At 37.4% G+C, this 16,182-nt stretch overlaps 2 protein-coding genes across 2 annotated transcripts in view; one reads left to right on the forward strand and one right to left on the reverse strand.

The window, feature by feature from the left end:
* The window catches only part of LOC121959621 (katanin p60 ATPase-containing subunit A-like 2), a 53,401-nt gene that overhangs the window by 9,808 nt on the left and 27,411 nt on the right, over positions 1–16,182 (reverse strand). The window lies entirely within an intron of this gene.
* The window catches only part of galt (galactose-1-phosphate uridylyltransferase), a 33,385-nt gene continuing 17,239 nt past the window's right edge, over positions 37–16,182 (forward strand). Inside the window, exons 1-7 of the mRNA XM_088071345.1 lie at positions 37–211; positions 1,746–1,915; positions 2,281–2,356; positions 2,721–2,769; positions 6,899–7,028; positions 7,690–7,746; positions 13,083–13,205. Coding sequence (XP_087927471.1) covers positions 175–211; positions 1,746–1,915; positions 2,281–2,356; positions 2,721–2,769; positions 6,899–7,028; positions 7,690–7,746; positions 13,083–13,205 — 642 coding nt within the window. The 5' untranslated portion in view covers positions 37–174. The remainder of the gene's footprint in view (positions 212–1,745; positions 1,916–2,280; positions 2,357–2,720; positions 2,770–6,898; positions 7,029–7,689; positions 7,747–13,082; positions 13,206–16,182) is intronic.

The following is a 16,182-nucleotide window of genomic DNA, read 5'->3' on the forward strand; positions in this document are numbered from 1 at the left end:
GTAGTTTTGTCCGAAAGAGCACGTTTTGGTTGCCTTTTAAAAAACAGGAAGTGGGCCGAGGGGTTTTGTGAGCAGCAGATCTCTAAGCTAGCTGTTAACTAAAGTTCACAAGGACTTTATGATTCCGTTATTTAACACCGGAGAGAGGACAGTTGTCAAACAGCATCGACCAACATGAGCGGCATAAAAGAAGTCAGTTTTGATCCAAAAGGTAGGAGCTTTGTGAACAAACGCGAGTTAAAGGGTAATTTCACTCATCCAGGAGCTGTAGAAGACGTTGTTTACATCTGTGCAGAAAAGTAATCCAAAACTCCATATGAAATACAGTAGTTTTACATTTCCTTGCTAAACGCCAAATCCACACAAACAGACCGACTACGAATAAACACTTTTGCATTTCGCATAGATTGTTAATACTGCGGATCACCTCTGTCAGTTTACTGTTCCTCTGTAAGTAACGTTGCATAACTTCAGTGCATCACATTTGTAATCAAGGATGACCACTTATTAGAGCAGATCTACCCAACCAAAGTCAATTGTGTATAATCCGAATTTATAAGTGGCTCCTAGTAATTTTTAAAATTTCTTTAATGATATTCTACCCTGAGGCTGTTTTTTTCCGACACTAGAGAAAGCATTAAATTAACATATTTTTCAATGGAGAATTGAATTCCCATGTAAAAGAAGACTATAGTTTCACTGTCAATACATGTTATGTCAAAACACTCAGTCCATTCAGGCATATCTTTCTGCATTGACAGAGTGCTTGTTGCTTAACAGTAGCCTCCACACAGACATGTAGTCTCATGACTTTATTCCTGATGTTTTACTGCTGCAAGTTGCAGCCACAGTAAACAGTCCCTTTAACACAGAGCTACAATAAATCTGTGCCTGGATGCTTCTGGATTTGTTGCAGTGTTGTGTTGTTTATGTGTAATAACTAGAACACACAGTGTTAGTTGTTGCCATGCTTGACAGCATTCAACAAGACACATCAACAATTTCCTCTAGTTACTAACAATAATAAAAACAATATAATAACCTTTTAAAACAGAGTTCAAAACAAAACAGAGGCAGTGAAACCCCAGAGGCAAAATAACAGCAGAAGCCAAACAATAATGCCAAACTAAGGCCAGACAAAAATTAAGGTATAATTAAACAAGTGTTTAGGGGCAGAATATGTCAGAAAAAGTAACAGTAACAAAATAAAAGCAGTAAAAACAGAATATTAATAATAATAAGAAGAATGATCAGGACAGAACAAAACGATAAACTAAAAAGCTTTATCTCCTCAGGCAGGTTGTTCCAAAGCCAAGAGGCGCTGATAGCAAAAACACAATTACCAGACAGACAGAGCAGACAAGCTTTAAAAGTGATTTGTAAAATCAATTCTACAATGAACTGGGAGCCAGTGTAGAGAAGCCAGGATTGGGGTGATGTGATGTTGCTGCTGCATTTTTGAAGTAGCTGGAGACGGTACTCTGGAGAATATTTTTTGGATGATGCCAGAGAGGAGGGAATTACAATAGTTAGCCTGGAGAAGATGAATGTATGAATTTCCAGGTCAGAGTACATATGAACAATAAAGTACATATATGCAGAATAAAACTGACTAATTAACCAGGTTGACTTCTGTGGACATGCATATGACTAAATTCCAATGTTGCTCACTTTTTTTGGGTACTGAGAGAACCAGCCCTCTCTGTTATTACATTGCCTTGTCTTATATCTCCAAAACCCTTCAGAGCACCAGCACCTGCGTTATAACCCTCTGCGGGACACCTGGGTGCTGGTATCAGCCCACCGCATGAAGAGACCCTGGGCAGGTCAGGTGGAAAAACCACCCGAGGAACACATAGTGAGACATGACCCTCGCAACCCACTCTGTCCTGGGAACACACGTGCAAATGGAGAGGTAAGAACAAGACATTAAGACATTAATTCAATAGATTCAATAGACTAGAACTGATAGGATGATGGCAAGCATTAAACCATGACTCAGTGTTTTAAACATCCTTTTAGAAACCAATAATTATGTCATTGATGTGTTATCCATATGTCTCTACAGTCAAGGGGTTTCTATGTAGTTAGTCACGATTAATTCTGTAATGAACAGTTTCATAAAACACATATTCATTTACCTATAATTTTTAATGCAGGGGTCAATTTTGATATCTGAACACCTGCAGCTACCAAACATACAGTATGCCAATTATACATGGTATTTTCTTTTTTCCCCCTTCTATTTTCTGATATCTCTGTCTGTCTGTTTTTCTCCAGGTAAATGCAGACTATGAAAGCACTTATCTTTTTGAAAACGACTTCCCTGCTCTTCAGCCAGATGCTCCAGATCCTGGTGAGTGCCATTTCGGAGGCTCTAAAAATACTAATTGTATGGCATAATAGAACATATTTAAGCAATCAGTTGCAATTAGGCTATAGTGCATTAAACATTTGTTCAACTGTTTCCAGTGAAGGAAATCTGCATAATCTACTTTCACGTGGTTCTTGTCCTGTTGAGTGAAGTGCAAAATGCACTGAAATTTGCAGTTATTCTACATACATCTTACGTACAAAACACTTTTTTGCAATAATTTCATGGCACAACAAACTGTTCAATCAGGCCTAATTTTGGCAGGTGGATGAATATCCTTGGGCCAAAAACGAAAAAAAAAAACAAATTAATTGTCGAAAAAAAAAATTGCTGTTGTGTTCTTCAGGTTTGGATCAACATCCACTGTTCCAGTCTAAAGCTGCCAGGGGCATCTGGTAAGAACAAAGCTTCATGTCACACAGCGCAGAATTAATCAATGTCTGATGTCTTACTGTGAAGGTTTTGGCATTTATGTAAAGCCTTTGTATTTGTTGTTATTATTATTTAAAATTATACACCCTATGTGTTATTTATTGAAACATAAGGACCAGGAGATCTGTTATAATACATCAAACAGCAGCATTTATGTTTCATATTGTACCTTCTGCTTTACCAATAAACGACATAAAAATACAGTGTTAGAAAGAGATGATTATTAAACACACACATAATCTAAATTAACATGTGTTTAGAATTTAATCAAGGATGCATCTTAATCAGTGTTCCTTTTAAATAATTATAATGCATTCGAATTTATGACTAATTAAAACTGAACTGATGAGTGCAATCAGAGAAATCACGCTGAGGCAGCTTTCATTCGTTGTTGTGATCATCAAGAGCATAATCAGCTATTAGGAGAAGGTAATTCTGGTAATCAACTCACGGCATGCCACTTGTTTTCAGGAAATGTTGAACTGTGCAAAATAAAATCACAAATTCATGTCCTCCATACACACAGAATATTAACATGCGTGTTTCTTCTCTGGCACCACCAGATGGGGATGTTTCCTAACTGCTTTATGTTATAGGAACTGGATGCTTGAATGTTGTGATGACAGATATTCCACTGATATGCACCTCAGACCGTGTGTTTGACAAAAGGGAATGAGAGCCAGATCTTGCTTTTTCCTGGGAGTTTGTTTTATTCAGTCCTTTTATCCAGTTAACCTATTCAAACTTTAAATATTTTGACTGTAAAATGGATTAGAACATTATGATGGAAGTATATGATGGCCATTCACATGTTTAATTATGTCCCATAAGTTGTTGCAGTAATTTTGTGGTTGATACGGTGACCATTTTTGTGCTAAATTTAAATTTAATTTAGGAGGTTTGCTAGGGCTCCCTTACATACACAATATATAGTATGTGATTACCATATCCACAGAAAGCTAAGTAGCACAAAACCTTTGCTAATTAAGTTTTCATTCTCTTGAAGCTTGACCTCACATGGATCTTACTGTGAAATTGATCAGTAAGTGAAGTTTCAAGTACATATACAATCTATTCCCAGTTCGCATCATATGAAAGGTATGTGGTCGTCAGTGTTCAGATGACAGGGTTTGTGTCTTTAAAGACTTTCCTGAACAATCTCGCATTTCGGGAATACTTTTGATGAGTTTGCCTGACAGTAGAGTTACACAACGACTGAATAATAGATTAAATCAAAACACTGTACTGCTTTGGCTGGTTGAAAACTGAACTTGGTGTTTGAATCCCATGTGATGGCAGTTGCAGGGGCTGTCAGTTTTTTTCTTGCCACATGCACTCAGAGTAATGAAGCACCGAAACAGCACTGACTGACGTGTTGCGTTGTCTCTGTATCGATTGTTACATTTCAGGGTATTTTTCTCCCCAGATTCAGTCCTTGTGAGTTCATGGGCTTTTTCTCATCATGAAGTAGCAGTTGTTGTACAGTTTTTCTTGTTTGTGGTGCGCTGAGTCCACACAGTCTTGTGGTAGTGTTAAAGAAAGAGGAGCTTGGAAGCTGGACTTGTGTTTTCTGCCCTGCAGCAACATTCAGAGAGCCAATTAGAGGGATAACAAAATAGGAAATGGGATTTGGGGGATTTGTGTTATGGGAGACAAAAGAGAGATGAGGTGAGGGAAAAGGTGAGAAAATTCCTAATGACTTATCGAATCATCCCTTCTCAGTCAAACCTTCCCCCTCAGCAGAATGATCCTAAATCTCACAACAAAAGACTTGGTAACACTTTATTTTACAGGCCTGTAATGGTGTCCTTATATCCTAGAACTAAATTGTTATGTAACTGTAATTTCTAAGGATGCTTCCTGGATATGGCTTTACAATTTGATACAAATAATTGGGGAAATTAAGTTAAGTAGGTACATGTTACATTGAAGTTCTTGAAATTCACTGAAGTAAAACTGTTCTTTCAAGGATATTTCTCTGAAAATCAACAACTGCCTTTAAACTGCACCTAACCATAGACTGTATTGGGACATTGCAAGATGTTACATTCTTATACTGTATAGACATAGAGTAATTATAAGAAAATAAAAGAATCTATCTATATAAAATAAAAAAAGATTAAAAATAAAAAATATCAGAAAGAGATATGTTAATTAATAAATAGAAATATAAAAACACGTGCACAAGAAATATAAGAAATGTGTTTAAATATGTGTATTGTGCTACATTGCATTTTGGGATCATACACTGTATAAAAAAAATGTCAACCATTTTTTGGTGGACTTTTGTGAATTTTAGCTGTCGCTATTTTGGAGTCAAACATGACTATGTTCATGCATACCGGAGGCTGATATTGTAAAGGAGCAAGGGGTCGATCAATGACTTGCAGACAGCTTGTCACTTAAAGTGACCACCCTTAATTACGTTTAACTTTAGGCCTAAATAAATCGTAAAGGGGTGAGTAACATAAAACATAAAACATACATACATAACATACATACACAACATAAAAATTCACCCCCCATACAGTTGTCCTGAACAGGGATATTAGCTATGAAGACCAACACCATTTTTCGTACACGAGTTAGGTATTTAACATGGGTGTCAGCCTCAAGTGGCCAGTCAGTAATCATACCTAGTACTCTCTATATGTACTGCTCAGAACAGAGAGCACTGTTATCCGTATCGTGACCAAAATTGCATAGTTCTTGGTTTCTAAAAAACCTCAGTTATTAAGAAATCAGTCTTTAAGATATTATTCAACCCACACTGATAAGACAAATAAAGCATCTCACAAAAGCCATAGAAGAAATAGGCATGCAAACTTCAGCACTAACCAGGAAACGCATTTCTCTTTCAATAGAATGCTCGAGGATACTTTGAATGCAAGTCTGAACCAATCAATTAACATCAAATAAATCCAAATCCAGTGCAACATTGTGTTATACACTTTTAGTGCTTGTGGGAGGTCCAAACACCCCACACACAAGCACAAACACATACACTGGTATGCTTGCAGTTCCTACGATATTCATGAACAATTCATAAATACGACCATTCAGTTTTGCTCAGAGCATAAACACCAAAGTCATGTTCAATTATTGATCATGTACTAGCTGCCCGTGCCCTGAGAAGAGCCTGTCTGTTGAAAGAAATTTCATTTTTTCTGACTCTGACAATCGAGCTGGTTTCCCCGGAGTACCATAGGCAAGACTGAAAGCAAATATACACACGAGGACATGGATTAAATACACACGCTTCTAAACTCCATAAAAAGTTGTTAAAACATAATTACACCCTGGTGCTGTGTTTTTTCAGTTTGTCATGCTTGCCTTCAACAGAATTCAACACAAAATGTTCAGATATCATAGTGGATATCATGGATATCATAAAACACGTAACGCTGTAAATAAATAGCACTACAATTGAAAAAGTGAATATTATTGCTTGCAATTCAAAATAAAATGTGTTTTTTTACAAACTTAACATGTTCACGAGTCAGTTACGGTCCATTCAGGATGGACCCGTGACCCACTTTTTGGACCGCGACCCACCATTTGGGAAGCACTCAGCTAGACAACAAGTTTTTTTTGTTTGTTTGTTTGTTTTGTTTTTTACTCTAATACCGTTATATAGGCTATCATATATTGTCTAAGCCAATAGGGAAGACATGTAGCTGTTTTTGAGAAGGTCTCTGGCAAGTGCAGATCAGTAATTAAATAGTACTCAGCACTGGATTTTATACATATGTAGAAAACAGTCTTACATATTATCACTTGTACTTTTATTAACCAGACTAATCCTAAATACAGTAGATCGAGGCCCTTTTTGTTGCATTTTATGGAAAACATTGGGAAGACAAAAGCCTTACATCCATCACTTACTAACCACAACCAGAACAATAACAAAAAACATCACAATAAATAATAAACTTAAAAAAACAGAGCCAAAGAGAAAGAAAAGACAGATTTTGAGGTGAACTAAAAAAAAAAGAAAGAAAATATTTTCTTCCCTGTTTTAACACCTATCATTGGTGTAGTGAGAGAAATGTAGTTTTGATGCTATTGTCAAGGTTTTCATCTCTTTCTCAGTAAGGTCATGTGTTTCCATCCCTGGTCTGACATCACCCTTCCTCTTATGAAAAAACAAGAGATTGTAAAGGTGATTGACAAGTGGGCAGAGCTCGTTGAAGAACTAGGCACCAAGTACCCCTGGGTTCAGGTATGGGGTATATACACACACACACACACACACACACACACACACAGAGAGAAACATTCCACATTATCCATTTCAGCATGCTCAAATGGCCAGTTGTGCATCATTAACTATTCTCTTTCTACATTCATTTCTACCCATTCCCACTCTGTTAACCTGGATGGAAGTGGATATTGGTAGCTAATGATATCGTTTCTTTTATCAGTGCAAATTAAAATTATTTTCTGATATTGAAAAATCTTTCACAGCGTTCCAGAGCAAGGCGCTGAATCTTGGGATCCATAAAAATTCTCACTAAACAGACAAATAGATACATACATAGCTGCTGTGGGGGAATAGAAACAGTAATATATACCAAATATCAGCACCAAGGACATCACCATTATCCCGATCCCTCCTGTTTTTTGCATCAGCAAGGATTTGCTGTGTTCAAGTCCTGAAACAAAACTTGAGTCCACTTTGACATTTGACTTATGGAGGAAAACAACATTTTCCGTAGCCCAGTGCTGATGTCCAATGTGCCACCAAAGGACCTTTCCCTTTTTCTTCTGTTCTTATCTCTGTAGTTGTGTTGATTGCTTTACCATAGTTTTGTTGCTCTAAATATGAGGAAAAAGGTAACCCTAACTCTGAACTTACTTTTCCTCTTATTTTCTGTCTTTAGATCTTTGAGAATAAAGGAGCTATGATGGGCTGCTCAAATCCACATCCTCACTGTCAGGTAGAAATGCACACATGCACAAACACACAAGGTATTTATTTGCACTGCACGTACACGCAAATGCTGAATCATTGAGTGATTTCAACTACATGAATAAATGGAAAGTCCAGTGAAAGCCCTCTAAGTGAGAATATCAAATTCAGGAACACATGCATACATTAACACACAGCAGCCACTTCTTGAAATTCAACAACTACTTTCAGGGTGCAACATTAACATGGCATAATAAAAATGCTTTTATCACATACAGGCACAATACGTTTTGTGTCGGTTCAATTTGCACATCTGAGATGCTTGCTTTTCAGATTCATTGTCACGATCAGGTTGAACGTGTTGAAAAAGGACTCATTTAAAGTTCTGAGTCAGACAAGTCTCAGCATAAAAGCTGTTAATTGACTCTCCATTCAGAAATGAGCAATAATGGTTTGCTGTGGTCAAATTTTGTTTGTGTCTGCTATTTCTTTTATTTATTTTATGTATAATCGCATCTGCATTTCCTTGTATTTTTATGTTGCTCATTCAGAAAAATGATTCAGACAAAACTAACATAAAGTTATATTTCCTGTCAAGACGTCACTTCGTAGAATGAAGTTGAGAGTGAGCACAATCAGGAGGGAAAATGACAAAAACAGAGGGATTGTCCATATTGGATTTTAAACAGCAATATTGTCAATATGGTAAAAAAATATGTCAGCTATCCAAGCAATTAAAACATGAAGACAGGCCCATCAGAAATGAAAATCCCTGTTTTCAGCCCGAGAGTTATATTGAAGTTGTTGAAAGTCTGTGTATTCAGCTGTACTGCTGAGAAAGTCTGTTTTATGGCTTCAATCATTCTCCCAGTGAGGAAATTTGTCTTAATGAGATGACTTTCTGATTGGTTGGGGAAGCTACTCTTAATGAAGACATAAAATTCAACAGTATTTGCAAAAATAATAAACTATAATGCGACTATTACTGACTGAGGCAATCAGTAAACACATTTAAATGTGAATAAAGGCAGAAAAAAACCCATGGTAAACTCTCGGTTTCAGATGTAGTGAGTATTCTGCAAAAATGTTTCGCAATAAGTTGATATTTCTGGAAAAGTAAACAAAAAAGAAAATAAACTGAATGCCAACACCTCTAAAGCTCACTAATTAACAGGTTACATTTCTGCTAAAAATAACTTTACTCAATTAATCTGTATTAAAATAGCTTCAATAAATCTTACAAAAGTTTTATAAATGTGAAGACATGGGATGTAGAATTGAGTGAGAATGAGGTATTTTTTCTGTTGTTGAATTGTAAATTCTCAAAATAATTTAGATTTTTGTTTTGTTTAATTACTGAATACTTCTTACATTATTTATTTTTAACTTTGTCCCTAACCCCAAAATAGTTGATGTTGGTTCTTTTTTTCCCCTTCATTTTTTTCTCTGTAAAATTGCACTCAAATGTCATTTGGAGTAGCATTTAACATTTTTTAAAAAATCTTAAAAATCTTGTATTAAGCTGTAGAAAACCTGTCATTCTAAAAATGTTACAAGATTCTTTTCAAAATAGTGTCTTAATTAGTGACTGCTGTTCACAAATATAACTGCAGTGTTGCCACCTTCCCTTCCATATTATGTGCATAGAGGAGACTTGAGAAGTCAACCAAGAAAAAAGAAAAGTTGCAAAAGTTTAAAATCTCTGAGGTGAGGAGCTCATTAAAGACATTATTATAACTTAAAAGTTCTGCATCTGACTGCACTGATGAGTTTCTCATCTCTGATTGACCAGCAACATCTCAGATCCTCAGGCTTTTGTATTAAAAGGAACATTCAATATATATATTTGCAACGATATTTGAATCTGTGCTGTTTTCTAAGGCTATGATACACAAATCAACAGCAGAGGGCAGTATGTGACTTCAGAATTACAGATTTAACACACTGTTCCATTAGCTATTTAGTTTTAGCTAGAAAGTTGCTTTAAAATAGTAATAGGAAGATAGAAACACTGTAAAGGAAGAAACTCTCTGATAAAGACAATTTAAAACCCCTAAACTAAATGTATTTAGGTGCCACCAAAGTCTTGTTTGTGCTTGTGTACATGCTATAGATCAAATGAATGTGTTTTGTTTTCATGTGGTCAACTAAAAAAGAATTTCAGCCACAAAATCAAACTGGGATCTGGGCTTTGATGGTGCTTTTTAAAAAGTTTTGTTTTTTCTCCTACAGTCCAGATTTCTCTTTCTTATCACATCAAAGTCCAGGAAAAGAGTAAAGTAAATGTGCGCATGTTCAGCCAGACAACCCCTCCAGGCCAGAGCGCGAGAAGCACAGATCTAAATCTTTGAAGACTAACGAACAGAAAATGTTAATCGTGTTCTACAGGCAGCATTGCCTCTGATAACTTCGGTCTCACAGGGACAAAGTGGTGTGTATCTTTATGTAAGTGGAGGAAGGAAAAAAACTTGTGCCCCTGAAAGACTTTTTACATAAGTAATCCAAACTATTTGCAGTATTAATTCTACACAGTGCTCAGAATGTGTTTGAAAGCATTTGCCTCGCAGAAGCAGATGCTTATTGAGTTCGTATTTTTCTCCCAAAGTGTGTATTTCACTCTGGAAGAGCAACACACGGAAGTTAAAAGGACCGATGGTGTCATAATAGTTGTTTAAGTTATACCCGTTATTTTCAGAAGTTTGTTTTTCTCTCGTGTATTACTTTCCTCGGAGAATCAACAGTTTGCTGCCAGGGAGATGAGAGATTAGTGTACACAAAAACACAGTTGTACAAACAGAGCCGCAGCTACAGATGTTGGCAGGCGTGCAATCATATCCACACACTATTACGCAAGCCTGGGGGGGGGGGCGTGCAGATAGTACAAACACATATAGTTCACACATTAACCTTGTCTGTCTCTTTCTGTCTTTACTGGATCATAACCACAAAGCAGCCTTTAGCTGATATTCAAAAGTCATTAATATTAACGTCACGCTATGCTGGTTTCTGCTCCGATTGCAGTAATTGTGTACAGAATTGCACCAAGGCCAACGGCGAAAACGCCAACAAACATTAATTCCCATCTTTTTTTTTTTTAAGATTAGTTTTATTGGATTTGCTTTGTTACATATTAAGCATTATTCATAAGCCCAGGATGATACAGCTATACAACATGTGCCCTAGAGGCAAGGCCAGCAGGACACTCATAAATTACTACAAAATTAAAAAGAGATGAAGCTCTCTGATCATCAAGAGGACCTTTTTTTTTTTTTTTACATTTTCTCTCCATGAAGTTAATGCAGCTTCTTGAAAAGGAGAAATAAAATCCTATGACAGTGTGATTCCTGCACTGCATTATGGGTGAAAAAGTGGAGGAGTGTTTAATCAGAAAACAATTTGCCATGCAGCCTGAAGCAGTGCTCCTTAAAGCAGCAGAGAATGCCTCTGATTATTACTCTGTTCATTCGATGGGATATTATAATTGGAAAACCTACTCTTGGTGAAAAAACATGCTACTTCCAGTAAAACTCGACTTTAATAGGCCTGAAAACTCTCCAAAATGTAAGAGAAAGAGGGCAAAAATACCCTCTGAAAGCAGGTTACATTCATGGCAAGCCTGGACATCATGCGCATATAATAAAAAGAAACCAAAAGAGCTCTGTAAGTTAGGAACAAAACCAGCAATGCTCCTCAGTGCAACAATAACTAATCAATATTCTGGTGAAGGTCTCAATCATCAGATCATGAATATGTATTGAACACTTGCATTCCTGCATATACTTGTGTGCACTAGTTTGGAAGCTAATTAAATAAACCCATATGTAAATACTTCCTGTTTAAAACTGCAGTAAGTGTTATCTCAGGTAGTGATTCATCATGCAGCAGTGAGTCAGTAGTTACATGTAAGACTCATTTGGCACTCCTTCCCTGTTTTTACATCCATTAAAATACCATAAAGCAAATATAAATAATCCGCATGTCTGTCGTAATGGTCACTGTTATCCATAAAGGGCTTTTTGAGAGTGCATTATAACGCTAATTCCTCAGCCCTAAAAGTGTTTTCTCCAAAGTGTGATTGAAAATGAACTGTAGTGCTCTAACGCAGATGAATGTTTTCCGCAAATCCAATGACGGACTGCATCTCATCTGTTTTAGAGCATCAAACTGTCTGTTTTCTCTAGGGATGTTTACTTTTTTCAATCACGGTTAATACCGGGGGCTCATTTAGAGTAAATACTGTTTGCCACAGAATGCCAGTGGGTGGCTGATGAGAGGAAAGTTTCAGCAATGTGTTTGTCTCAGTTAGACATCAAAACAGCTGTAAACGGATTTAAACAATGAGGTAACTATTTTGATCAGTGAGTTTGTATCTGTCCATGTGGGCCCTGAGGCAGGCAGACAGTCAGTTCAGGCCAACAGGTCTGAAAGAGCAGGTTACAGACATAACAAGCAACAAGTTATAAATGAGTAACAGGAAACAGACAGGTAATACAAGAACGGGAAAACAAGAGACAACAGCGGCTGAAATTGAGCAATAGATGATCTGGCTGAGGAGACGTGGCTCGTGCATGTGCGAGGGATTAATGAGCGAGAGTTGTTCAGGACTATAACTTTTTAAAAACCCAGCTAATCTGCTTCATCAGGACTTTGTGGGTTTGGTTTGGTCAGATTTGATTGACAGTGACCTCACAACAAAGAAACAACCCAACAACCCAAGAACTGTAATTGACTGAGATGTTGCTAAATCATGATTAATACATTATGTGACATCACCTTTTTTCCAAACTGAGCCTCATACACTTCAGACCAGTTACACATACAAAAAATCCCAGCAAAATAACCCTAACTGTTCCAGTTTTGGCAGAAATATTTTCTCTTCATATTTTATACGACCCCAACGCTCACAGTGAGAAGCAGATTGAGAAAATGTGTTTTTCGGGGCCTGTGCATGGAACCTTGCTGTTCGCTGTGATGAAGTACCTCTCTCAATTACATTTTACTGTCTGCAAGTTGATTTTTACACTGTATTGAAATATATGAAAGCCAGCAGCTGCGGGGGGAAACCCATTTATCAATCTAAAGAGCCCGAATGGGAAAATGAAAGTGAATTTTGAATCTTAGAAATCTTTGCACCTGTGAAACAGTCATTGATTGAACAATATTGATGAATAACCCCATTAAATCAAAAACTTTAATGAGGTCATTTGGAATCAGGGAAGAGGGAAAAAGTGGGAAGATTGCTCATTACCCCTTTAATTTTCAAAACAGATAGTAGTACACACAAATACATAACTGTAAGGTTTTCTAGATCTCTGTTATGTGTCTCTTATCATCTTCCCTCGTCTGCTTCCTGTAAAATTGTAGGTGTGGGCCAGCAGCTTCCTGCCAAATGAGCCAGCTTTGTCAGATCGCTGTCAGAGAGCCTACTATCAGAAACACGGAGAACCGATGCTGCTGCAATACGCCAAACAAGAGGCTGAGAAAAAGGTACAGATGTTCACATATAAACACAAAGGCATTTCCGGTTGAAAAGATCATTTAAAGCTGTCTCTCTGTCTCTCTGGTCTAGATACAGTTTAGTTTAGATGTGTTGCAAATCTGCTGTCCCTCGTTGTAGAGGTCAGACATTAGAAACCAACCTTTAATACATGGCTTACAAGACACACAGAAAATGTCCCTAAATAGAGGATTTCTGCAAAACAGTGACATATTTTACCACCATGAATGCCCTCATTGACTCTCACATCATCAGTCTTCTTCCACCTTTTCCCATCATGCTTCTCTCTTTTCTCTACTTTATCTTTCTCCTTTTCCCCATCAGCAAACTGCCTGTCTGTCAGGCAGTGAAGCGTGTCATTGGACAGCAGAGAGGCTCATTAGCATAATGCTGCGGCACCCATCTTTATCCTGCGTGAATATTAGGAAAACTAACTGTGTGTGTGTGTGTGTGTGTGTGTGTGTGTGTGTGTGTGAGTGAGTGAGTGTGAGAGTGATTTTCCAGTCATGTTTGTGGAGCATCATCGGCAGTAACCATGAGAGGCAGGTCTATCAGAGCACTGAGCACATTAAGCCTTATGGCAAACATCTAATTAGAAAGCAGACGTTTGGTGGAAACTGTGAATGAACGCTCTGCAGGAGAATTAAACTTGACAAAGCCATGACTTTGGTGCTTCACAATGGAGCTGTAGAGGGATGGCTTACTTGCTACTTTATTATTTGATACTCCTAATTCGAGGTTATACTCACAGCCAAAATCCATCTTACAGCTGGGTTCACCTGTGTCTATTTAGGGATAAGCAAATCAGATGTGCTACAAATTCAACTTTCCTAACAAGATAAACTTGCAGCCCATTATCGCTTCCACCTTTGCATGGTCTTCTGGATTTTAGTAGTAATGAGCAGATTGTATTTGTGTGTGTTTATTCATACATCTATTTGAAACCTAATAGAAAGCCCTCATGCCATTACATTTTAGCTTTGAATGGAATGATGTTCAAAAGAAAGTCTTAAAAAACAAGCTGGCAACAATATACTGCCATTATTTCAGTGTTTATATCAGATTTTTTTAGTGACTGAAGTAATCTCAACAAAATGTATTTAAATATCATGTTATGTTTAGTTCCTTACTTTTCAAAGCTTTTAAAGAGACCTAGAAAAAGAAGAAAATACAAACTTTTTTTATACGTTTTTGTTTGTTTAAATTTTTATCTCAAAGCAATAATTTGACATTTTGGGGAAGACGGTTAATACTCTTCTTGCTAAGGGTTTGACTAGATGACAATACCACTACTAATAATAATAGTAATTGTATTTATGTAGCCCTTTTCAAGGTACTCAAACACACCTTGCAAAAGTCAAAAAGATCATAAAATAGAGTACACTAACACTCACACACCATTAATCACAAAAAAATGGAAAGGGGGGGAAACGGCCTCGGCTGTCCGAAGTAACATGTTCAGGGCAAAGCAGTGAGATAACATGAATTTAGGATTGAACAGTGCAACAATATCGTAATAGTATGGTGTAAACCTTTGAATGTTGGGCACATTCACACTTGTGTTCATGACAAAGAAATCAACCAAGCAACCGAGCAACCAACCAAGCAATGAACCAACCAAAAAACAACCAACCAACAAACCAATCATCTTCTATGTTTAATCCGTACTGCCAGGCAACCAGGGAAAGTTCCACCTATCGGCTGAGTTAATCAACTAATCAAACACCATTTTAAGTTCATATCATACTAGGTTCATATAGGTTCAACTATATAACTAGCATCCATGCAATGAAATGTAACCAGAACAAAAATATTATTTTCACAACAAATCTGGAACAAACCGTCAGCCATTATTTTAGGCTGATTAACCATGACACAAAAAGCTGAAATCCACTTGGGTTCTGTCTCAAGAGGAGGGTCTTTTTAGTCTTCTGCACTTGAATCAAAGCTGATTCAGTTGAGAGACTAAAAGAAAAGTATGTCATTCCTCTTCAAAAAAAGTTGGAGAGGGAGAATGGACTTGGTGATAAAGTAAAAAATTAACCAACAGAGTTTTGAGCACAAAGTAAGGCGGAGGCAGAAGATGAGGAACAAAAGGAGGAGACAAAAGAGTGGAAGGAGACGAGTAAAGGCAGAAACAGAGATTTACTGGAAGTAAGAAGGAAAGAAAATTTAGACAGCCACTGATTCATTCAGGGAATGCACGGATACCTGTTCCACTGGGAGTGTGTGTGTGTGTGTGTGTGTGAGAGTGTGTGTGTGAGAGAGAGAGAGAGAGAGAGAGAGAGAGAGAGAGAGAGAGAGAGAGAGAAAGATGGGATAGGATAGCATTAAGGTTTAGAGAAGAGAAGGCACTTGAATCTCCTAGACAGCTGCTCATGGGGACTGACCTTTATAAAATCAGAGTGGAAGCACAAGTGTGTGTGTGTGTGTGTGTGTGTGTGTGTGTGTGTGTGTGTGTGCGCTTGGAAGAATGCCTTAAACTACTCAGTCTTGCCTACTAGTGTGTGTGTGTGTTTGTCTCTATCTTTTTTTTTTTTTTTTTTTTTGCTCCTGTCTCTCTGACCCAGGGTTAGGACCGCAAATTGGCACACTGCAGTGTTTGGAGGAGTCTGAATTGGGGTTCGGCTCCTCAGTGACACACTCGACTTTGAAACAAAAACTTTCTGAGCTAATTGAATAAAACTCTTTGCGATTTGCAGTCCGTGAGGTGTCTGTTTTAGGGCATCCTCCACTCCCTCTCTCTCTTTTTTTTTCACTCCACTCCTCCTCAGTCCTCCCTCTCCATCATGGCTTTCTCTTATTTGTCTATCTTCATCCTGTTAAAGGCAGCAGAGGACGAGTATGGTGGAAAAAGTGTGATGACAGTTGCAAAGGATAACAGAAGAGGAGGAGGAAACTAAAATATTAACTTGAAAGAAAATAGAATGAAGTATAATATTAGATTAGAAAGGAAATTAAACAGAT

This window comes from Plectropomus leopardus, chromosome 20 (genome assembly GCF_026936395.1).
Source record: "Plectropomus leopardus strain MGB_pleo_1.0 chromosome 20, ASM2693639v1, whole genome shotgun sequence".
Taxonomy (NCBI): Eukaryota; Metazoa; Chordata; class Actinopteri; order Perciformes; family Serranidae; genus Plectropomus; species Plectropomus leopardus.